The sequence below is a fragment of the Homarus americanus genome, unplaced genomic scaffold (assembly GCF_018991925.1).
Source record: "Homarus americanus isolate GMGI-L3 unplaced genomic scaffold, GMGI_Hamer_2.0 scaffold59578, whole genome shotgun sequence".
NCBI classification, from domain to species: domain Eukaryota; kingdom Metazoa; phylum Arthropoda; class Malacostraca; order Decapoda; family Nephropidae; genus Homarus; species Homarus americanus.
The window spans coordinates 3974418-3999026 of NW_024712913.1; the positions used below are offsets into that span (position 1 = coordinate 3974418).

General features: G+C 40.4%; 1 protein-coding gene and 17 non-coding genes across 19 annotated transcripts in view; 11 read left to right on the plus strand and 7 right to left on the minus strand.

The window, feature by feature from the left end:
• LOC121864591 overlaps positions 1 to 24609 on the minus strand; it is a 106237-nt gene that overhangs the window by 14197 nt on the left and 67431 nt on the right. For both annotated transcript variants that reach the window (XM_042363664.1, XM_042363656.1), the window contains exon 3: positions 764 to 890. In XM_042363664.1, the coding sequence (XP_042219598.1) occupies positions 764 to 890 (127 nt within the window). The remainder of the gene's footprint in view (positions 1 to 763; positions 891 to 24609) is intronic.
• Trnad-guc lies at positions 8852 to 8923 on the minus strand. Its single transcript has one exon. It is a non-coding gene; the product is annotated as a tRNA-Asp (tRNA).
• On the minus strand, positions 12725 to 12796 carry Trnad-guc. Its single transcript has one exon. It is a non-coding gene; the product is annotated as a tRNA-Asp (tRNA).
• Positions 13143 to 13214, minus strand: Trnad-guc. The gene has a single exon. It is a non-coding gene; the product is annotated as a tRNA-Asp (tRNA).
• On the minus strand, positions 13295 to 13366 carry Trnad-guc. The gene has a single exon. It is a non-coding gene; the product is annotated as a tRNA-Asp (tRNA).
• On the plus strand, positions 14049 to 14120 carry Trnad-guc. The gene has a single exon. It is a non-coding gene; the product is annotated as a tRNA-Asp (tRNA).
• On the plus strand, positions 15397 to 15468 carry Trnad-guc. The gene has a single exon. It is a non-coding gene; the product is annotated as a tRNA-Asp (tRNA).
• Trnad-guc lies at positions 15547 to 15618 on the plus strand. Its single transcript has one exon. It is a non-coding gene; the product is annotated as a tRNA-Asp (tRNA).
• Trnad-guc lies at positions 15697 to 15768 on the plus strand. The gene has a single exon. It is a non-coding gene; the product is annotated as a tRNA-Asp (tRNA).
• Trnad-guc lies at positions 16765 to 16836 on the minus strand. The gene has a single exon. It is a non-coding gene; the product is annotated as a tRNA-Asp (tRNA).
• Positions 17272 to 17343, minus strand: Trnad-guc. Its single transcript has one exon. It is a non-coding gene; the product is annotated as a tRNA-Asp (tRNA).
• On the plus strand, positions 19206 to 19277 carry Trnad-guc. The gene has a single exon. It is a non-coding gene; the product is annotated as a tRNA-Asp (tRNA).
• On the plus strand, positions 19357 to 19428 carry Trnad-guc. Its single transcript has one exon. It is a non-coding gene; the product is annotated as a tRNA-Asp (tRNA).
• Positions 19508 to 19579, plus strand: Trnad-guc. Its single transcript has one exon. It is a non-coding gene; the product is annotated as a tRNA-Asp (tRNA).
• Positions 19970 to 20041, plus strand: Trnad-guc. Its single transcript has one exon. It is a non-coding gene; the product is annotated as a tRNA-Asp (tRNA).
• On the plus strand, positions 21567 to 21638 carry Trnad-guc. The gene has a single exon. It is a non-coding gene; the product is annotated as a tRNA-Asp (tRNA).
• Positions 21718 to 21789, plus strand: Trnad-guc. The gene has a single exon. It is a non-coding gene; the product is annotated as a tRNA-Asp (tRNA).
• On the plus strand, positions 22019 to 22090 carry Trnad-guc. Its single transcript has one exon. It is a non-coding gene; the product is annotated as a tRNA-Asp (tRNA).

The following is a 24609-nucleotide window of genomic DNA, read 5'->3' on the forward strand; positions in this document are numbered from 1 at the left end:
CAGCCTACACAGCCTAAGTTACTTCGTTGTCAGTAAGAATATACTGTTGCATACTGTATATCGAGTGTACACCACTTACATTATTGGGCGAAGCTTGTCACAGGTTCTTTTTTGTATTTTGCTTCAAATAATTTAACCTGATTTATGAATTCTAATACATATAATGCAAGTACAGTATGTTACGGGAGCAAAAAAAAAATCATTTTGAAACGTCGAGGAGTTAAAAGCTCATTAGGCTGCTCCAGTACTAAACCATTCATGACACTAACTTAACCTCGCCAGGGCTACTGAGGGATCTTTATAGGCTTAGTTTGTTCGTGTCCTCTGCATTCATAAATGGTTCAGTGTGTGACCTCAGACATAATCGTAAACAACACAGCCAACACATTATATGACGATTTAAATCTGGATTTTCCCGGAGTTCAAAAATGTTTTTCCCGTCCTACGCCAAAAGGATTTGCATTTTTTTACATTATATAAAGCTGTTGCCGACAAATCCATCTTCATTTATTTGCCTAATTATGATCTGCAAGCATGAACCAACTAGACCAAGTGAACGTAACCAAACACAACAAAATCATATTTCAATATTTATTTTCACTTGAAACTCCTGTTTGAGTGTTCCTCAAAATTGTGGATATTTTGAAACAAAATACGACATTAAACATACTTGTATTATGTGTTAAATGTCCATAGGGAAAGCAGTGACTTTAACTCAACTTAGTTAAAGCATAACTTACACTTCAGGGCTACTGTAACTTACTCGTGGGTAGGTGTGAGGTGGGATGGTCGAGGTGCACCCACACGCAGGCGGGCTCCCGGATAGTTGACTCGGTAGGTGCCTTGTTGTTCCGGGTGTGTCGTCTCCAGCAGGCGTGGCGGCGGCAGATCTGGGGAAGGTGATGAATGATATGATAATTCGGTACGATCACACGGTAAATGTTAAGAAAAATCCAATTTATTCGCCAATTGTTTGTGTTCTGTCTTGTTTCGGGTAATGGTTGTGAAGTTCTGTAGGAAAAAGATTAAACGATGCCTTGTGATTTGATAGTCACCGTCTTTACACACACACACACACACACTCAGACACCTGCAATAGCGGTGTTGGCAGGACAAGCAATGAGACGAGTACAGTTTTTCAAGTTTGATCTTAACCCCTCTAGTACAGGAACGCCGCTTGTAATATTTTATTTGGTTAACGCCAGGCGATTTTATTCGTCCCTGAGAGGGGGAGGGGGCAGTACACAAGGGGATAAAGTGTGATACGGCATTGAAATGAAATAGGAATTTACTTTTTTTAGGTTAGGTTAAGTTAGAATGTACCCTGGCAGTACGACGAGTAACTAGCCTTAAATGATAATGTAGATACTAGGAAGTCAGGGATAGTTGACCTGCAAACCATAATTCGAGATAAAAACACATTTTCTTTTATTTTCCAAACTTTAACTTGAAATTCCTCTCTGCCGGTGAAGCCTGTCCAGTGTCCCATTCAATCCCATATGTTTTATTTTAGGGCAACTTTTAATACTGGCACCATACATCCACTCACTTGGCACCCAGTTTCTCCACGAATGCTTTTTAGTAAACAGACAAGAGTACCATTAGGACTCTCAGTATTGCCCTGGTAGCGGTGGCAACAACACAGTGTTTTCGTGTATTCTCTTAAAGCTTCATACTGTGTGGCTCAACGGTGTAACTTTCCTCTCATCAACAAAGTTTTGTGTTAATCAGAATAGCTTGTGATGTTGAAAGTTGGTTCAATTACTCAGCATATACAGACAAGCATCATTACTCCTGAGTTAGCTGGATCTGTGGCGTGTGTGGGGGGGTTGGTACCTGCGTAGCCGACCACCTCAGTGAGTTATTCTAGGTTGTGAAATATAGTTAAATTATCAGTTAGGTGTTTATATAAACAACTTCGCATTCGATTGTTTGTCTCTCTGAAGCGTCATTAAGTCGCATGGATTGGCCGTGTTCATGGAGGTGTCTTTTCTGATGTAACGAGTTCCATTTGCAGTTAGTTATTACTTTAGGTACAAGAGCGGTATTTTCTATAAGAAATTTTCCTGTAAAAACTAGCATATAAAGTTTACAATACGTGACATATTATGGTGGTTAGCTGGTACATGAAGTGTATATTGAACGACACACACACACACACACCATCACACACACACACACACACACACCATCACACACACACACACACATCACACACACACACACACACACACACACACATACACACACACACACACACACACACACACACACACACACACACACACACACACACACACACACACATCACACACACACACACCATCACACACACACACACATCACACACACACACACACACACACACACACACACACACACACACACACACATCACACACACACACACATCACACACACACACACACACACACACACACACACACACACACACACACATCACACACACACACATCACACACACACACACATACACACACCATCACACACACACATCACACACACACACACACACACACACACACACACACACACACACATCACACACACACACACACACACATCAAATATTCACTATATACCGATTCCAATACTTCTATCATAAAACCTTTTGTTCTATGTCAACAAAACCATTAGTATTTAAATCTATATACCTGGACCATGGGTGTGTCTCGGTAATATTTAATCTACGAGAAATATTTGTTTGTTGGTTGGCTGATGTGTGAGCAGTTACTCTACTCATTTGATTTTTTACTGTAAGTGATTTTGTAGAGGGAACAATACTGATACTATGATATAACAATACATTAAGGTCATTCAATACAGTGTTAAGGTGTTCAATCACAGGGAACTAAAGTTAATTATTACGCATTATACCACATTAATAATTTTATCTAAGTTCTAGTGCTAAAAATATTAACAATGTCAGATTTTAATTCGTTGTGGATGTTTTCAGTTCTCGTCAACGCTATAGCCAAGCTCATTAACCAAACTCTCATCTACAGGTGTTCCAAGGCAGAGGTGGACATCCAGCGCGCGCACGGGCGGACGCACACACAAGTGGACGGCAGGAAGGTTGGTTACACTCTTGTGATGAAGCAGTTTTAAGTTGTAGAAAGGTTTAACTGGTCAGGTCAGGTCAGGTTAGGTTAGGTTAGGTCAGGTCAGGTCAGGTCAGGTCAGGTCAGGTCAGGTCAGGTCAGGTTAGGTTAGGTTAAGTCAGGTTATGCATAATTTAATGGGTTAAGAAACGATAGTGATAGAACAACAACCAAACTCGATGTTCGTGTTAATCAGCGTTGACCTTGTTAAGCTGTTTACTGCACACACCTCCTGGCTCACGGGTTGAATAACTTTGGAATTTAGAAATAGAAATGTGTTTTTGGTCGAGACAAACGTGAGATAATGAACACACGCAAACAGGTTAATATTTTTCCTCAGTATTTCTTTTCCTGAGAGTTTTCTGTATGCTCACAGTGCCCTCTAGTTACGTTAATCTCAACCTATAATGGATTTGTTTGTTTACATTGTCATCAAGTAAATATTGTTTTAGTCTTACCATCGCCGCCATTAGTCATGTTACTGATATGTTGAAGCATCGGTTTGTTTATTGGGAATTATAGAGAAATAAACAAAATATAATACTGTTGGTATATAACTGTGTAGTCAGAAGAATATGTTACATAATACTTCCTTTAGATAAATGTATAGTATATATCAGGTGCTTTCAATAGAGCTCTGGCTCTCAACTGGCTCAGCCATGTTAATATTGTTATTATTATCCACTCCGTATCTGTGTTTTTCTGCCTAAATAAACTGTTTCAATCAATCAACCCCGCAACCCCACCTCTCACCCCCTACTCCCACCCCCACCCTCCACTCCCACCTTCCACTCCCACCCCCACTCCCACCTTCCACTCCCACCCCCACTCCCCCATTGATAAAGACCGGAGGAATATAATCGCCACACTTGTCCGTCCGTCCGTAATGTTAACCTAATCAAAACATTTCGTTTATACTTTGTAAATTTCGATTAAAATTCCTCCGTTAAATTTCGATTAAAATTCCTCCGTTAGAATCTTGATCGAGGGAGAAGGTTATTCGCTTATTCATTTTCCTAGTCGTCTAGTCACTGGGTCAGGTCACAGTAGATGGCTCTTCTGTGTTGTTAAAGGTCAGTGTGAACTTGACTCACTTGACCCAGGCTTTATCGCAGAAGTAATTTACAATATCTTGCGTTAGTTCGGCAGGTTACTCCAACTGCTGTCTGAGGGAAAATGTTTGGGGAAATGTTTTAATTCGTGTACAGGATATAACACGGCCAGGCTCTCGTGTTCCAAAAGAAGCAAACCCATAAAGAGAAGTTACAGCATCGTGGTGCAAAAGACAGGCGGCCCGAAAGCAATTTACTCTTCACTAAAACTAACAATTTAGGCTAAAGTCAGAGGAATGTAGAATGCAAGAGAAAAATATTTGAGGAATGAAAACCAGAGTAACCTCCTTTCCCCACCCCCCTCCACTCCCCTCTCCAACCCCTCACACCTCCCCCCACTCCAATCCCCCCCACTCCAACCCCACCCCAACCCTTTCTCCCTCCCCCTCTCCCATCCCCCCCTCCCCCCTCCCCTCCACTTCCCACCCCTCCCTCTGCCACGTTACAACCATCTTGTACCCGAAAGAATAACTTTTATGTAGAGCTGTTAATTAGGGTGAGTTCACACACGGCAGCTACAGGTAACCGTATCTGAAGGTCAGCAGGTCACACAACGCTCAGAAAACTGTGTCTTTTTAATACTCTATGACAAGGCAAACTAAATCCTCCGATATCTAGTAATATAACCCAGGCTGAGGCAATATTTCAGTGTTCAAAGAATAAAAGTCATGGAGGGAAGAAGTCGACTTGGATTTCATTTCCCAACCGTCCCGACGCACCAGTATGTAACGGTAACAATGCACCAAAGATAAATTTCCCAGAGCTCAGACTATACCATGCAGGAGGTGGGTCGCAACAGACACTAGTATAGAAATCTGTTATGAAATAGCAGAGGACGTAAATCAAGTCATAATTAGTTTTGTTCATCCCAGCAAGAGAGTGAAAAAACTGCAGCAAATTGAAAAACAAGTGAGTGACGGGTGTGGTGGGGAGGCGGGGGGAGTCTTGTTTGAGAAGCACTGTTTGAAATAAACCCCTGAATTATCATGTATGAAAATTTGACAAATGTAAATCATAAATTAGCCAATAAATTAAAGAAAAACAATAAATTTGGAGGAAGTGATGAAATGCATCGGAACTGGTATTTAAGGTGAATATATTGAAATAACCCCCCCCCCAAAAAAAAAATAGCTTAAAGTTATGGTAAAGGTAAGAAAGACAGTTAAGTTGTATAACAGCGTAAGCAGTGATGTGAAGCAGACAGTGAGTCTTTAGAATCTACGGAGTGTCGAGTCGTACACCATAGGCACACTAGGGGGTAAGAAACATTAATAGAAAATCACGTATAAAATGTTTTGTCGGACATAGAAAACAGGTTTTGTAGACAATGAATACCACCAGAGAATATTGTACTATATTTGTCCTGGGAATGAAAGATTTTTTTAGTAATTTTGCACAGAGCAGCTGCAAATTTAATCTGGTCCTTCACTGAACCATCTGTCGGCAAAACATTTTCGGTAATTTTTATGAAAAGAAACAATTGGTTGTGATGGACTCCTGCACGCTCTGAAAATTTTAGAATTCTCAAAAACTGAAATGCAAATTTAACATGAATTATTTTTTTCGGGTATTTAACGAGTAAATCAGAAACGTGCCTGGGGATCGTGGTCAGACTGAGCGCTGTGATTGTGTTTTAAAGACAGATTAAAAGTCGGGAAACATGAAGGTAGTCGTATCTCATGAGGGTTTTAAAAGTCCATTTTCAGAAATCTGGAATAGAAAAGTTAACCAGATATATTTCATTAGGTATTGAGGCATAAAGTTAATGTGTCAATTTATAATCTCAAGTAATTTCTAGTACTGTGAAGGTTAATGAAAGGCATATAAATTTTTATAGTAGAAGCGTACGCCTTCCTATGAACAATACGGGTCTGCACAAAGTAAATATTTTGAGATTTATATATTTAATGTGCAATCATCCTCAATTACTTTATGGAGCGTTCGGTGGCTGAAAAAACACCTATATGACTTTCTAAATTAATTCGTTGGAACGTAAGAGGAATTAGTTATAGTTAACATCATAACCAACATTATAGGTTCCCGTTCTTATGTTAACCTGAGTGATGTAATCAGCCATAAGGACAACACAAGACAGTTCCGCCAGGTGTGGACTCGAAACACTCTGTGGGATACCGGAGTTTAGTGTGGGAGCAACGGTGGTGATGGTCTCCCGTGTTAAAGGAAAAATTCAATATAACCTACATGTTCAATCTAGTCTTTGTTCCTCTACCTCTGACCAGGAGTGGTTCTCAAGGTTACTTTACCATTAGGGAGAAAAAGGATTGCTGTGTGTTGAATTTACGACCAGCGACCACCAGGAGTTCGTTCATTAAGCATCTATATTATTTACCCGTTGATGTGATTTCGTAAACTAAGAACTACCGATTAAGTTGAATAAATAAGGTGCGGTTTTATAGCTAAGACGATATTGGTACGAGAATCCATTATATTACAGCAATGTGTCTGGTACTAATATCTTGAACTTGTGTTATGTGGAACAAAACACAACATAATACTTGAGGATGAACAGAAACAGCCATTACGACAACGATATCCACTTTTTGTTATTGCTTTCAACCGCTGGTACAAAGTCATCCTCACAGGTGTACCCTACAAGTGTCGACCATACATCACAACATTGATTAATTGTTTTATTCGTGGAAATATTACTGTTATGGTATTCAAAACAGTTTAGGTCTTTTCGGGACCATTAATGTAAGCCTGATTCACTTTGTTGATTCATTTATGTATTCGCAACCAAACAAGTTTTTCATCAAATGCATAAATGAGATCAATTGATTTTTTTCGAATAATTAATTAATGTTCAGTAGACTATCGATGTAAAAGTTAAATGAAAGTGATACGATTTTTTTTTTTTACCAGGGCTTTTAGCATGTTTTAGTTCGGTGTCTGGTGAAGTCTTGGGTTAAGTTCGATAGCCTCAGAGATGTGTGTTGGCGCCCTTTCTTTTTGCTCTTCTGTGGATCATCATCATTCTTGTTCTGTTTCTCTTATCTCTTCAACAATATTCTTACTGTTGGTATCATGTCAGTGACTTTACCTACTGTGTCATAACTCATTGGACAGGCATTAGCGTTGTTACGGATCATATAGTGTATCTGAACTGTACAAAGGAGTAATGTCGCGCACTTTTGTAATAGCATTGAAATAATTCTTCCTTCATATGACAAATGGGTATGTGACCCATTAGGTGCAGTACAATACGGCACATTGTAGATTTATAGAGGGAAGACTAAGCCTTCTTTTAATCGCAAAGTGGCAGAGTGGCCGGCACTGCACTCAACCACCTTCAATTCCTCAACAGTATAGGAATATACCAGGTGAACCCAATTACCCATAGGACAGCAGGCCGGGAATGAATGCTGTATTCACTGGATGCCTCCTTATATTGTTAAGTACCAATGGCATCATAATATTTGATAGTTGCAGCAATACATTAATATCGACTACTTTATCTTTATCCTATTTGCACCTTGGCATTACTTATTATTGAACTGCGACAGTATTATAGAGATTGAGTGAACTGATGCATCGGTAACCTAAATGGTCTGCCCTTATACATTTTAAATAACTTGGGAAAAAATGCATGTTTCAGGCGAGAAATGAACACTTCATATAAGGACTTCACGGGGAGTCAGTGAGAGTACTGTGTGAGCTACAAATATGCAGGTTTTCCTCCAGCTACTCCCGCAGTACAGTGACGGTTTTAACAAACTAACAAAAAATACCAGACTTATCGCAACAATTAGTTAACTGATAAGTGATATAAATGATAAATTACTACTAGCTTTGATAAACTGGGTAAGCTACACCAGAAACTACGAAAGAAAACCAACGTTATCTGATGTTCAAAGAAAATGGTTTAATATTAAGGTAAACAAAGCTATATTACCCTTCGTTTTGAGACCTGGTTGTAGGGAGTGATCGATACATTTAACGATTCTAAATAACTGGGTCTTCCCACCCATCCCCTCCCAAACAAAGAGAGAAATATGTGAAAGAGTTAAATAAGGATAAAATAAGGATGTTATTTGGTGAATTACCAGGAGAGACTTAACTTATTACTAAATGTACAGTTATAACTCCTGACAGAAAATAACTTTATCCTCAGAAGGGGCGAAGTCATTTACAATAGCAATATTAAAATGTCTTGCTCTCAGTTGCATGTACAGGAGACTTTTTTCCTTTCATTAAGTTTTGACGACGGGTTTATAATTATATCGGTACTCCCAAGGTGTTCGCCTTCTGAGAGTTAACACACCACCTTTATAATACTGTCACACACAAGGAAATAATTGGACACATGCTTCATATCTTAACTTGTAATTGTGTTGCTGCCTCTGAATAAAACTTTCTAAGGATCTCCTTTTCTTGTGAGCGACTCGGGATAAAAATAATTGCTTGGGAAAAGGACTGGGTCCTTAGCGCGGAACACTGAACCACAGCTGCTGTGTGTGATCAAGTTCCTTTTTTTATTCGAGCAGGATCATGAAAGTGCGTTATAGAGTTTAACGCCCACGTGTTACTTTCCACAGAAGCATACGTGTGATATGTAGTGGCCATCTTCCTCACACTGTGTAGGGTTTAAAAGAAATGCCTCCCCGGCGGGGAATTGAACCCCGGTCTCCCGCGTGACAGGCGGGGATACTCACCACTATACTACCGAGGAACCGGTTAAGTTTTTTGACCCTTTTATAAAATTAATACATACTCACAATCGTAGGCCCTTGTGTGTGCCTGGGTCGATTTTTTTTTCCTTAAGGTTAAGACTACGGGCTTTTTATTAGAAATTACTGGGAAACTATTGGAAAAAATATTAAATTCAAGACTTATAGCCTTTTTAACACAACATGGGAAAACTAACAACAGACAACATGGATTTATGCCCAATAGAAATACCCTAACTGCAATAGCTACAATAACGGAAATAATTGCAATAGAAAAAAACAAGGGTAACCAGATCAATATAATTTTAAGGGATGTTTCTAAGGCTTTTGATAAAGTTTGGCATTTAGGCTTGAAATATAAAATATTAAAACTGGGACTTAACGAATACTTGCTAAGAATATTGTGTAACTATTTAGATGATAGGAGAGCACAAATTCAAATTGGAAACTTTTTAGGAACTATGTTTAATCTTGAGAGTGGAGTACCTCAAGGAGGATGCCTTTCTCCAACACTATATACAATTTATACTTCAGACACACCCCAACCTACCCCCTTTAGTGCGAATATGCGTAATGTTTGGATGATATTACTCAAATAGTATCATACCCAGGAAAATCAACTCAATTTATGGTGCACTCTACACGGTAAGAGCGATAAAAAAACATAAATGATTTTGAGAAAAATGGAAAATCAGGACAAATAAGAACAAATTCAAGATAATACCAATAGCCAAGATTAAAACAAGTCCAGTAATAGTCGACCAGGAACTATACCCATACGACACTGAAGGTAGGATGCTTGGATTAAAATTAACAAAAAGAGGATATATAACATACTTAAAAGATAAAGAACGACAGGCAAAGAATAAGATTATCAAAAATAAAACGCTTTAAGAACCTTAGCATTAATAACAAGAGAAAGATATATATTGCCCTTGTCAAATCAATTATGGACTACCCACCCATCCCATTGAACACCCTTGGTAAAACGTGTAAAACGTGCATTAAAAGGTTACAAACAGTACAAAATATAGCCCTCAGATTTATATATAACATAAAATATACAGACCACATCAATAATGAACAGCTACACAAGAGAGCAAACCTCTTAGCAATCAATGTAGATATACACAACAAAGCTGTAAATATTTGGAAAAAAGTGACTGAACTTAACACAGAAACATATCAAAACTGGATAAATAATATAGACAACGAAGAATTCCAAGAACACAGTTGGTTTAAATCAGCCAGGAAGAAAGTAATTGAACCATCTCCTGCCCCAATATACATATAAAACATTAATAGAGAGAATAAAAGATGAGAGTGACCTACCAGCTCCACAAGAACCTGGCAGGCCTCTCCATACAGCGTACCTTTAGACTAACATAACTAATATTTAACATTTAACATTTAACATTTAACATTGAACTAACATCTTAGTAAAAAAAAAAAAATAAATAAATAAAAATGTGACTACCCTCCCAGCTACACAAGGACCTGGGCGGGCTCACTAACTCAAAAAAAAAAATAAATATAAATAAATAATAATATTAATAATAATAATGTGATTACCCTCCCAGCTATATCAGCCAGGAAGAAGTAATTGAACCACCTCCTGCCTCAACATACACATTTCTACATAAAACATTACTAGAGGAATAAAGATGAGAGTGACCAACCAGCTCCACTAAGAACCTGGCAGGCCTCTCCATACAGTGTACCTTTAGACTAACACAACTAACACTTAACTAACACCAAAAAAAAAAAAAAAAATGTGACTACCCTCCCAGTTACACAAGGACCTGGGCGGGCTCACTAACTCCAACAATAACAAAAATAATAATAATAAGCAGCATTATATAAATAAACCAATATTAATACAAAGGTCTGACGACCCAAGGGAGCAGAACAAAGACAAAACACCAATAAGAAAGATGAAGCGATCTGGTTGAGCCCAGATTCTTTCTACTCCTACTGTATTTCAGTTTCACCACTTTTTCTTCAATTCCTAATAATCTTCTTTCACCTCTTAACTAATGACTTCGTATCGTATCGTGGGCAGATTGCTCTTATACCTTTAATTCTATCTTTTTTTGTATGCACATTAATTTTTCCTGATTCAATTATAACGGAAACCAAAATCAACAAAATCCTCTGTAGTATAGTGGTGCGTATCCCTGCCGTTCACGCGGGAGACCGGGGTTCAATTACCCGCCGGGGAGATACTTCTCTTAAACCCTACATAGCGTGAGGGAGGTGGTTACTACTGACTTTCATGGACCTGTTAAACGTGAATGATCAGTAAATTAAGGAGTGCTTTCATGATACTGATCGATTTATGAACTTTTAATCACATGTAGCAGCTGTGGTTCAGTGGAAGAACTAACGTGGAGGTCCTGAGTTTGTATCAATTGTTAGTGCGTGTATAGTAATTACCCTCAGAGGGGCAACCTCTTCAGAGGAGTGTCAAGGGGCAGGTGGAGTGAAAATGACCCCTTCTGGTATTACTTAATAGTTCTTAAGAGTTAAGTCATATAGGGATATTAGTATGTCTGGGAAACCCAGAATTATTAACAATCGTGGCCCTTGACAGGAAATACTCCTTGTGCTAGACACGTTACCTCCCGCTCATAATGAAACATTTACTGTATAAAGCACAGTGTTTTGTCTGTTCAATTTGTTGTTCGCTAAGCATGGCCACAGTTTGGAATTTTGGCATGACGATGTGCATGAACCCCAGAAGTTTGATGAAGGTAAATAATTAAAGGATTTTGTCGTATTGGTCAGACGTCAACCCCGAAAGATGAAACCCCTAATTAAACGAAATAAAAGTAGGTTTCTTTACTATGTATGGCCCCAGTCTATAAGATAGAAATCTCACGAACTTTAATATTGGGGGCTGACCTTTTAAAAGTGAGCTCCCTTAAGTACGGTGAACATAAGTTTAAATTTAGGTTTTTTATTGGAACTTAATTTTGACCAAGGAAGGACATTGGCTATGTGGCTGCACCTATTATGGTTAACTTTGTCAAAAAATAATTTAGGCATTGCCAGGTAATCCAGCTAATACTAAGTATCCTCTTAATCATTTATTACATTTTCATCGCTACATATCGTGTAAACTTTTTAGTATTGAAAATTTAATCCAAAATGGCCGACCATGGAAATTATTAATGCTTTACCGTTGTCAGTTAACATTCCTTGTGTGTGCTGGAAACAGGTATATTCGAGCGTTTATGTTGTGAGATGTCTGATTGGTGAATTACCTGTTGTACACCATCTAGTTTGGGTGATCAATAGTCCCATTCTTGCCCTAAAAGATAAAAGCGTAAATAATTTACTATGGGATAGACTTAAGCCGAACTATAGCCCACAAAAGAAAATTAAAGAATTTACCATGAAAGCGTTCCTTAAGGTCCTAATTATTCACGTTTACAGATATACACAAAGAACTATAGAGACCAACCTCCTCACAATGTGTAAGCTTTAAAATTAATGCCTCCCCGGCGGGGAATAGAACCCCGGTCTCCCACGTGACAGCCACAGATACTCACCACTATACAACCAAGGATTTGGTTAATTTATATATCCCTCTTTGCAAAGACTATGCAATCTTCCTCCCTCACACTGTGTAGGTTTTAAAAGTAATGCCTCCCTGTCGGGGAATTGAACCCCGGTCTCCCGCGTGACAGGCGGGGATACTCACCACTATACTACCAAGGATTTGATTAATGTTGTTATCCCTCTTTGCAGAGACTATGCAATCTTCCTCCCTCACACTGTGTAGGTTTTAAAAGCAGAACCTCCCTGGCGGGGAATTGAACCCCGGTCTCCCGCGTGACAGGCGGGGATACTCACCACTATACTACCAAGGATTTGATTAATGTTGTTATCCCTCTTTGCAGAGACTATGCAATCTTCCTCCCTCACACTGTGTAGGTTTTAAAAGCAGAACCTCCCTGGCGGGGAATTGAATCCCGGTCTCCCGCGTGACAGGCGGGGATACTCACCACTATACTACCAGGACCCTCTTGCAGCCTCCCTCATACTGTGTAGGTTTTAAAAGCAGAACCTCCCTGGCGGGGAATTGAACCCGGTCTCCCGCGTGACAGGCGGGGATACTCACCACTATACTACCAAGGATTTGGTTAATGTTGTTATCCTCTTGCAGAGACTATGCAATCTTCCTCCCTCACACTGTGTAGGTTTTAAAAGCAGAACCTCCCTGGCGGGGAATTGAACCCCGGTCTCCCGCGTGACAGGCGGGGATACTCACCACTATACTACCAAGGATTTGGTTAATGTTGTTATCCCTCTTTGCAGAGACTATGCAATCTTCCTCCCTCACACTGTGTAGGTTTTAAAAGCAGAACCTCCCTGGCGGGGAATTGAACCCCGGTCTCCCGCGTGACAGGCGGGGATACTCACCACTATACTACCAAGGATTTGGTTAATGTTGTTATCCCTCTTTGCAGAGACTATGCAATCTTCCTCCCTCACACTGTGTAGGTTTTAAAAGCAGAACCTCCCTGGCGGGGAATTGAATCCCGGTCTCCCGCGTGACAGGCGGGGATACTCACCACTATACTACCGAGGATTCGGTAAATGATATTATCCATTTTCCAAAGATAATAATACATACCCACATTCTTAGGCCCGTGTGTGTGCCTGGGACGATTCTTTCTGTACTAACATGTGCACTAGACATGGGCGGATTGCTCTTATTCCTCAAGTTCTATCTGGTTTGTAAAAAAATTGCAGATTCACTCATAATTAACGTGACTGTTCATGTATTTAATTTTCTGTAACTCGCACTTAATTACTACACAGCAATTTACTAACGCTCTTATATGTGAATTACATGTCACATGGAGGCCAGACGAATAGTTGTAGACATTCTTGAGTAATTTTGTGAAATGGATTAGCAAGCAACCTAAAGCACCCACTCACACACATATCAAAAAATTTATGTGCCTACAAACCAGATAGAACTTCAGGAATAAGAGCAATCCGCCCATGTCAAGTGCACATGTGTGTACAGAAAGAATCGTCCCAGGCACACACACGGGCCTAAGAATGTGGGAATGTATTATTATCTTTGGAAAATGGATTATATTATTTACCGAATCCTCGGTAGTATAGTGGTGAGTATCCCCGCCTGTCACGCGGGAGACCGGGGTTCAATTCCCCGCCGGGGAGGTTCTGCTTTTAAAACCTACACAGTGTGAGGGAGGAAGATTGCATAGTCATTGCAAAGAGTGATAACAACATTAACCAAATCCTCGGTAGTATAGTGGTGAGTAACCCCGCCTGTCACGTGGGAGACCGGGGTTCAATTCCCCGACAGGGAGGCATTACTTTTAAACCCTACACAGTGTGAGGAAGGTAGATTGCATAGTCTTTGCAAGAGGGATAACAATACATTAACTAAATCCTCGGTAGTATAGTGGTGAGTATCCCCGCTGGGGAGGCACCTCTTTTAAACCCATCACAGTCTGTGTAAGGTAGGTGGCCGCTGAGCAAAATAAGGTGAACTATCGGAAGTTTTTAAGCGCCTGTTTATGAATTATTGATAACATGTAGCTCTGGTGATATAGCGTCCAGTGCCCCATAAGGAGACCCAGTCCTCTTGCCAAGGTACTTTATACGAGAACATGTACCTGTAACCTCAATATTTGTGGGTGGTGCCCTAACTCTCTGGAGTATCACTAAGGGTTAGGAATGGGACGATGGATTTTGTTGGAAGGAAATACAGGTTTATAAAAGTTCTCGGTATCATTAGCAAGTTCGATTTACGAGTCGATTCATATTTTTGTTAAGTCTGAAAACTCTATTGTGGCTGCCATCAGAACAAGTAACAGCTAATATTTCTGTAGTATCACATTTTTTCCTGCTTTTTGTGAAACATTCTAAATACCTCAGTATTCATTTCCTAAATATTATAATCAATACAGTATATGTAAGTTTTTTGTGCTACATATCGTGAATGTTTTTATCCAATTTGACATAAAACATCGAGATAATTCGCGCTGCATATCGTAGCAGTGAAAATTCCTTGTATACCAAGATACAGGTAATGGCAGTTTAATAGTATAAAGTTTAGGTTATTTTGGAATTTTTGTGCCGGAGAAAAACGTATTTATTTCTCTATAATGTTTTGTGCTGCAGCATCATACTTAACAAGACCAGAAAGAACTGATGTTCATATGACAAAGGGTTATCGAGGTATCTTCAGGAATTTGGTGAAAAGATGTGAAATAGGGCGCGACCTTCTTTTGCTATTAGATCGAGCACTTCTGGCAGAGGTCAAGTTTTTGTCCAGGTCACCGTGATGAGCCGCGGTAGCCCAAGTCCGGTGGGAAGTGGTCTTCTCTGTACGATGTAGTAGAGTGTATGGTGTAGGCCGTCCTTTAAAGAGTATTAGAGATAAATTAGGATAATATCCCTTTGCAAGAGGATAACAGCCTTAGTCGAATCCTCGGTAGTATAGTGGTGAGTATCCCCGCCTGTCACGCGGGAGACCGGGGTTCAATTCCCCGCCGGGGAGGCACTACTTTTAAACCATACAGTGTGAGGGAGGTAGATTGCATAGTCTTTGCAAGAGGGATAAACATCCTTAATCAAATCCTCGGTAGTATAGTGGTGAGTATCCCCGCCTGTCACGCGGGAGACCGGGGTTCAATTCCCCGCCGGGGAGGCACTACTTTTAAACCATACAGTGTGAGGGAGGTAGATTGCATAGTCTTTGCAAGAGGGATAAACATCCTTAATCAAATCCTCGGTAGTATAGTGGTGAGTATCCCCGCCTGTCACGCGGGAGACCGGGGTTCAATTCCCCGCCGGGGAGGCACTTATTTTAAAACCTACACAGCGTGAGGGAGGTGGCTTCTACTGGCTTTCATGTACCTGTTAAACGTGAATGATCAGTAAATTAAGGAGCGCTTTCATGATACTGTTCGAATTACAAAGGGAACTTGTTGGTCACATGCAGCAGCTGTGGTTCAGTGGTAGAAGTAACGTGGCACACGAGGTCCTGAGTATGTATCTATTGTTATCTCCGCCGCTCACACCGAGTGATATTTTTAGAAAGGTTTAGTGAGAAGCATCAGCACAGTTACAGGTTTAGGTATAAAATATAAGTATTTAAATTACCGTGTCTGTGACAGTATCGTAAAGGTGGCGTTTTATTGACATAACTTGGTATAAAATGGAATTTTCACTACCTACTACACGCGTAAGCATTCTATCCATTTTTCTCTCAATTTGGACTTAAATATTCCAAAAGTATAGCGCAAAAATTCTATATTGATTATAAGATTTAGGGAAAGATGACTGACTGATTTAGAACTTTCAGTGTAAGCAGCAGGAAACTTGGTAAATGTTGTATTATTAGCTGTTAAGTCTTAATTGTTTCAGTGGCCGCCACTTTGGTTTCTTCAGGCTTAATAAAAAGCTGATTCGCCTGGCAACTCGAACTTACAAATTTTACCATGACATTTATGCATTTCCTTCCAACAAAATCCGCCGTCCCATTCGTAACATTCAACGTTACTCCAAAGAGTTAAGGCACCACCCACAAATATGAAGGTTATCGTACATATACTTTATACGAGAACCTATAATTGTATTTGTGTATAAATAAACCTCAGTGTCAGCGACGGGAGATAAAAAGAAATGGCCTGGTTAGAGGATTGGGCCTTGTTTTGGGACACTGAACGTTATATCACCGATGCTATAAGTTATCAATGACTCATGAACACGCGTTTAAAAACTAATGATAATATACATGTACCTTTACTCAACGGTCACATCCCTGATACTGTGATGGTTTTAAAAGTAGTGCCTCCCCGGCGGGGAATTGAACCCCGGTCTCCCGCGTGACAGGCGGGGATACTCTCCACTATACTACCGAGGATTTCTATAATGATGCTATCCCTCTTGTAAGGACTATGCAATCTACCTCCCTCGCACTGTGTACGAAATTAATAGAATTTTTTTGAAGAAAAACAACTACCCTGCAGCCAATGATTTTCTGTCGGTTTCAACCACGTTTGTTGTGTATATAAAGATCTACGTCTCAAGAGTTCGATAGTTATTATTTTTCTAACCACAGGTTTGGCATTCCACCCCTCGGTGGCCTTTCCACCGTGCAGTGAAACACAATATATTTGTGAGCAAAGGTGAATGGGTACTAATAAGTGTGCCCAGAATCATGGCTGCCTGTTAAGGAATCTAGAATATTCGGCGTATATTTGATGATTTTTTTTATAGGGCTCAAAAATTACTGTAGCTGCAGAGGAGAAAACATGGTGCCACCTCCTTTACACTGTGTTGGGTTTAAAAGTAGTGCCTCCCCGGCGGGGAATTGAACCCCGGTCTCCCGCGTGACAGGCGGGGATACTCTCCACTATACTACCGAGGATTTAATTGTTATTGTTATCCCTATTGTAAAGACTATGCAATCTATCTCCCTGACACTGTGTAGGGTTTAAAAGTAGTGCTTCTCCGGTGGGGAATTGAACCCCGGTCTCCTGAGTGACAGGTGGGGATACTCACCACCATACTACCGAAGATTCATTGAATCAACTTTCTTGCAAAGGTACTGTAAATATATTAGGCACAGGGCTTATCCTCTTAATGTAGTAGGCGGGGTGAGCGGTTGGTCTCGCAGGGACCGGCCCCCACCTTAAACTGGTAGTGTGGTGGGTGTATTGTAGATAATGTAGTGTAGTGTTTCTAATTTTCGTGGTGCTTTGGGTTGTTCGAAAATCTGTCTTGACGAGATGAATTATTAATATTTGCTGCTGTTATTGTATGTGCGATAGCCCATTCATATATATTAGAGCAGGAGTACAGGGCTGTGAGGTACCCATGGTGTAGATGATTGTGTGAATTCATGCATGTATAGCAGTAAAATTAAATAATTTGCTGTCATATGTGAAGAATGAGAATATTACTCCATATTTATTTTATGATTAATAGAACAAATTAATAATCGTGTCATTGTAACGTCTCGGATAAGAGCCTCAGAAGGTAGAATAATATATATCGTTGGAAAATGGATAATTACTCTTAATTGAATCCTCGGAAGTATAGTGGTTAGTACCCCTGCCTGTCACCCGGGAGACCGGGATTCAATTCTCCCCCGAAGAGGTACTACTTTTGAACCTTACACAGTGTGAGGTAGGTGGCCGTTGTGTCAAGTTACATGTATATTACCAAAAGTTTTAAGCAGGCTTTTATGACTTGTCGATGGCAGTAGCAACGGTGATATACCGTTTAGTGCCACACCAAGGCCCCTGTCCTCTTGCCAGGGTTTATTTTTATATCCCGCCGCTGACACTGAGAGAGGCACTGAGGACGATCTTCAAAACAGTTTATTTAGACACGTCAACGCAATTATAGGTTCTCGTATAAAGTACTTGTAGAGCATCCTCCATAATTATCATAGTACCATAAAGGTGGAGCCTTGCCATACACAATGGGTTAAGAATAGGACAGTAAATTTTGTGAGGAGGAAACGGATAAATATTCTTGGTATCATTAGTAAGTGTTTTCAGTTACACATTGAATCAGCTTTTTATTAAGCTTGAAAAATCCAAAGTAGGCGTCCATCGGAACCATTGGCAGGTAATGTTTGTATATGAAGCCAAGCTTCCTCATTTTTATATTGAAACGTTCTAAATACCTCAGTCATCATTTCCTAAATATTATAATCATAAAATTTTCGAGTTATATACTTTAATAATTTCAATCCAATAAGGCATTGAACAATAAACATAACTGACTCTGGGTATTGTAGGCAGTGATAATTCCTTGGTTTCCTTAGCTGTGGGTAATGCAAGTGTTCTACAGTATCGTGTTTTGGTTATTAAGAACAGGGTATATATTTCTCTTTAGTCTTGTGTTCAGCAATGCGAAGCTTAACAATACAATAGATGTTCACATCTCAAAGGTCTATTGAAAGAAATATTTTTAGGATTTTGATAAAGAAAACATATGAAAGTAATGTTAGGAGGAACAACTAAAGGAATGTGATGATAATTAAATGTTTCATGACTTCCACGTGGAGTGCCATTTTTTTACTCACAAGTGACCTCTTCCTACAGGTTCCCAGCCTTTACCAACACCTGGTCTCTCCCCGGATTACAAGTGGATGGATGAAACACTTCTGGCCGAGGTCAAGTTTTCGTCTGAGAGGTTCCGGAGATGGAACGCACAGTCAGGCATGTCAGGTAGATTGTATAGTCTTTGCAAGAGGGATAATAGAACTACGTAATAAGATCCTCGGTAGTATAGTGGAGAGTATCCCCGCCTGTCACGCGGGAGACCGGGGTTCAATTCCCCGCCGGGGAGGCACTTCTTTTAAACCCTACACAGTGGGAGGGAGGTAGATTGCATAGTCTTTGCAAGAGGGATAACAGTTTTAACTAGATCCTCGGTAGTATAGTGGTGAGTATCCCCGCCTGTCACGCGGGAGACCGGGGTTCAATTCCCCGCCGGGGAGGTTCTGCTTTTAAACCCTACACTGTGTGAGGGAGGTAGATTGCATAGTCCTTACAATAGGGATAACAACTTTAGCCAAATCCTCGGTAGTATAGTGGTGAGTATCCCCGCCTGTCACGCGGGAGACCGGGGTTCAATTCCCCGCCGGGGAGGTTCTGCTTTTAAACCCTACACAGTGTGAGGGAGGTAGATTGCATAGTCTTTGCAAGAGGGATAAAACCATTAACCAAATCCTCGGTAGTATAGTGGCGAGTATCATCGCCTGTCACGCGGTAGACCAGGGTTCAATTCCCCGCCTGGGAGGTTCTTACTTTTAAACCCTACACAGTGGGGAGGCACATTGCATAGTCTTTGCAAGAGGGATATAACCATTAACCAAATCCTCGGTAGTATAGTGGTGAGTATCCCCGTCTGTCACGCGGTAGACCAGGGTTCAATTCCCCGCCTGGGAGGCATTACTTTTAAACCCTACACAGTGGGAGGGGGGAGGGGGGGGGGTAGAAGGTAGAGTCTCTGGAAGAGGGATAACATTTTTAACCAAATCCTCGGTAGTATAGTGGTGAGTATCCCCGCCTGTCACGCGGGAGACCGGGGTTCAATTCCCCGCCGGGGAGGCATTTCTTTTAAACCCTTCACAATGTCAGGGAGGTAGCCGCTACAGATCTTGTTCGTGCACTACCGAAAAAATAACCTGAATGATAAGAAACTTGAAAGCCCAGCTTCCTTACATCCAATGATATATAGAGGAAATTCTCATTAGTCACTCGTCGCAGTTGTGGTGCAGTAGCAGAATTTTCTCTGGTCCCATCTAGCCCAAAGTCCATTGTTTATCTTTATCTCCCGCTGCTCACACAGATATACAGATAAGTTTTTTTTATTCAGGTCAACATACTACTGGTTCATATAATTATAAAGTACATATAAAGTGATTACCAGAGTTGTGACAGTATCGTGGTAGGTTGTCAAAGGACAGGTGGAATATTATTGAAGCTGTCTGTGATTATTTACTAGAAGAAAATTTAGAAATATTTTTGTTATTTGAAAGGGCTTTGAGTAGAAGTTGTCCATGTGTTAGCCATCTTACCTCCTGCTAATGATATAGGTCTAACTATTCTTTTATGTAATATTTCATAAATCTTATCACCGTTAATGATATTTTAAGAATTTACAGTCCAGATATTGTGAATAATTGAATAAAAAATAACCGACTCTTTACAAACTATTGACGTTGTGTTACTGTAGTCAGGTGAAATTCCCCGTCCTCTATGACAGGTCAATTTGAGCGTTCCTGTTGAGAGAGGGGTATTGGTGGGGGTTTTGGTTCTACAGGATCCAGTATTTGTGATTTATTTCCCATCTAATACTTATGTAAAATATATATAATTAACTGTCGTACGTTCTTGTGTCAGAATTTACTACTCCAAAACAAAAAATAGACGATAGCAATTAAGTGGTCTTATCTCAATGGTTTATTATGATATCTTAAAGTTGTTCATTGAAAATTTATGAAAAGTTATTGTTAAGATAAACTTAAGGAACGTGGAATTATCGAAGTTTTGAGACCTACTGGTTATCGAAGGTACATTACTGGAACGCTTCGAGGGAGATCTATTGTAGCTGTGGTGAGCTAATTTGAATAAGCAAGAAGCAAACACTTTTTTTGTTCGCCTGGGACCTGGGTAGACTACGCTAAGTGGCGACTGGTCTTGTAACTCAACTATCTAGAAGGCTTTTTGTGGAGATTCACTTGGATAAATTTAATGTGTGTATAAACGTTGTTGGATGCTTGAGAATCTGTCATTAAGGTTATTTATGATTTTCTGCAAAAATCTCTTGTTTATACGAAACACCATTCATTTAGAATAGCATGAACGTCTGTCTGTCGTAACAAGTTATGCATTTGTTTATTTAATGTTCATGTGTGCTGTTGACTGTCTGTTAATTATGGTTGTTTATTGAGGAGCGAAATGATTACCCTCTTGTCTTGGACATAAGAATTAGCCAGACAATGAAGGATGTGTGATGCATGTTAAACAGTACGGTATATGTATAAATGAAATGAATCGCTAGTAACAGAACAAAACCTCAAATTGAGAAAGTATTATTATCCTTGCACGAAGGATAATTGCTAAACCCATATCCTCGGTAGTATAGTGGAGAGTATCCCCGCCTGTCACGCGGGAGACCGGGGTTCAATTCCCCGCCGGGGAGGTATTTCTTTTAAACCCTACACAGTGTGAGGGAGGTAGATTGCATAGTCCTTACAATAGGGATAACAACTTTAAACAAATCCTCGGTAGTATAGTGGTGAGTATCCCCGCCTGTCACGCGGGAGACCGGGGTTCAATTCCCCGCCGGGGAGGTTCTGCTTTTAAACCCTACTCTGTGTGAGGGAGGTAGATTGCATAGTCCATACAATAGGGATATCAACTTTAACCACATTCTCGGTAGTATAGTGGAGAGTATCCCGCCTCTCACATGGGAGACCGGGGTTCAATTACCCGCCAGGGAGGTTCTGCTTTTAAACCTTACACAGTGTGAGGGAGGTTGATTGCATAGTCTTTACAATTGGGATAACAACTTTAACCAAATCCTCGGTAGTATAGTGGTGAGTATCCCCGCCTGTCACGCGGGAGACCGGGGTTCAATTCCCCGCCGGGGAGGTTCTGCTTTTAAACCCTACACAGTGTGAGGGAGGTAGATTGCATAGTCTTTGCAGGAGGGATAAATATAGTAACCATATCCTCGGTAGTACTGTGGAGAGTATCCCCGCTTGTCACGCGGGAGACCGGGGTTCGCCGGAGAGGATGTGTTTTTAAACCCTACACAGTCAGTGGCGTTTCTAGCCTTCGGAAAGTGGGGGGGGGGCCATTTTGGGGCTAAGGTAAATGTTGGGGGGGGGGCAAAACCAAACCTGTGTACCATAAGTCCGTAACCTGCTAGGCTGCGACCTATCCGTCGTAGCATGATATAAAAGCGTGTTAGCGTGCTTCTGTAGTTAAATATTTTTTGCGTCATTATTACAATGAATTATAAATTATGATAACTTCAGTCATTTGCAAATACAGTACGTACTGATCAGTGATCCCTGATCACAGATAAACAATTGCGGAATATGCGTGTAGGTTACCCTATCACTGGTGACTTGGTGAGATGCAACTGACACCCGGTTTCTTATTTTAATGCAATTCTTGTACCTTATTTCATTAATATAGATCATTTTTTAACTATAGGAGTATGGAGTAATATTACAATCAGTCAATCATTCAATTCAAGTCAATCAAGTGGCTGTAGTCGAGCTGGGCTCATTTGCTGAACAGTATAAGGTAAATCAGTACAGTCCATCAGTTATATCATTACAAAATGTAGGCCTAAAGCATTCTCATGACATATTAATTATATATTCTTATGACATATAATATGTCATAAGAATGCTTTAGGCCTACATTTTGCAATGATATAACTGATGGACTCTACTGATTTACCTTATGCTATACAGCTCAGCTCAACTACAGCCACTTGAACTGAATGATTGAGATTGACTGATTGTAATATTATTCCTATAGTTAAAATATTACTCACATGTTCTCTCTAAACATATCTCACTTAGCAAGTAAAAAAGCCCCACAGTAGCACTGTGGCAGACGAAATATTTCTTCTGGGTAGTTTCGGCGACAAATTCGACAATTACTGTCAGTCTGTCACCATCCTCATTGGAAATACAGAGTGGTAATGTTCATCACCGACAAGGCAGTTTGTTTATATACACCGTGATGTGACCCCACCCCGCATATCTGCACCCTCCCAATTCCTGCCCTCCGGGCCTCACCTCACCTCACCCATCCCTGCATCTGGTGTGCGGCGCTCCCATTGCCAGAGTCACTTGACTCACTTCCTGGTTTTGGGAATGTTTTTCGAATTACAATTTTGAGAATAAAAAGTGGGGGGCCAACCCAGGTGCTACAGCCTGTGGTTCAGTGGGGGACATGGCCCCCTGTCTCTGTGAGAATCGCCCCTGTAAGAACATAAGAACAAAAGAATGGAGGAAACTGCAGCGGGCCTATTGGCCCATACTGGGCAGTCCCGTTTACACCCAACCCCTATTGCTCATATAAGAATCCAACCTATGTTTGAAGCTATTCAGCGTATTCGAGTTAATGATGATATTTGGTAACTTGTTCCATTCATCCACTACTCTGTTTCCAAACCAGTGTTTACCTATTTCACGCCTAAATCTAAATTTGTCTAATTTAAAACCATTGTTACGAGTTCGCTCCTGGCTGGATAGTTTGAGTACTTTAGTAATGTCCCCTTTGTTTAGCCCTGACTTCCACTTATACACCTCTATCATGTCGCCTCTCGCTCTACATCTCTCAAGGGAGTGCAAATTAAGATGCTTTAACCTGTCTCTATACTCAAGGTTCCTCATGCCCGGGATTAGTCTTGTCATTCTCCTCTGAATTCTTTCCAAGTATTCTATATTCATTCTGTAGTACTGAACTGCGTAATCCAGGTGTGGTCTCACAATCGCAAGATACAGTTTTAGGATGACCTCGCTAGTTTTGTAACTAACACTCCTTTGTATGAACCCAAGTACTTAATTAGCCTTGTTACGAGCAAAAACTCATTGTTTACTTGGCTTAAGGTTCTTACTTATCATTACTCCTAAATCTCTCTCGTAGTCGGATTTCTCTATGGCATCGTTGTTCATCTGGTATCTGGTTTCCCTGTTTACATCTCCTATACTGAGTGCTTTACATTTGTCCACGTTGAATTTCATCTGCCATTTTTCAGACCATTCGAAAAATTTGTTTAGATCTTCCTGTAGTTTTGCGGAGTCCTCGTCGGAGTTAATAACACGTCCTATTTTAGTGTCATCAGCAAATTTACTTATGTTGCTGCCTATGCCGATATCTATGTTGTTTATGTATATAATAAATAATAATGGTCCAAGTACTGAGCCTTGGGGAACTCCACTTGTGACTTTGCTCCAATGGGACTTAGAGCCGTTAATGCTCACTCGCTGTTTCCTGTCCTGTAACCACGCCCTAATCCATTTAAGGATATTACCTTTGATGTGCTTCTACCTTTCTAATTAGTCTTTCGTGGGGGACTCTGTCGAAGGCTTTGCTAAAGTCGAGATATACCACATCATAATTGTGCCCCTCGTCACCGATTCGAA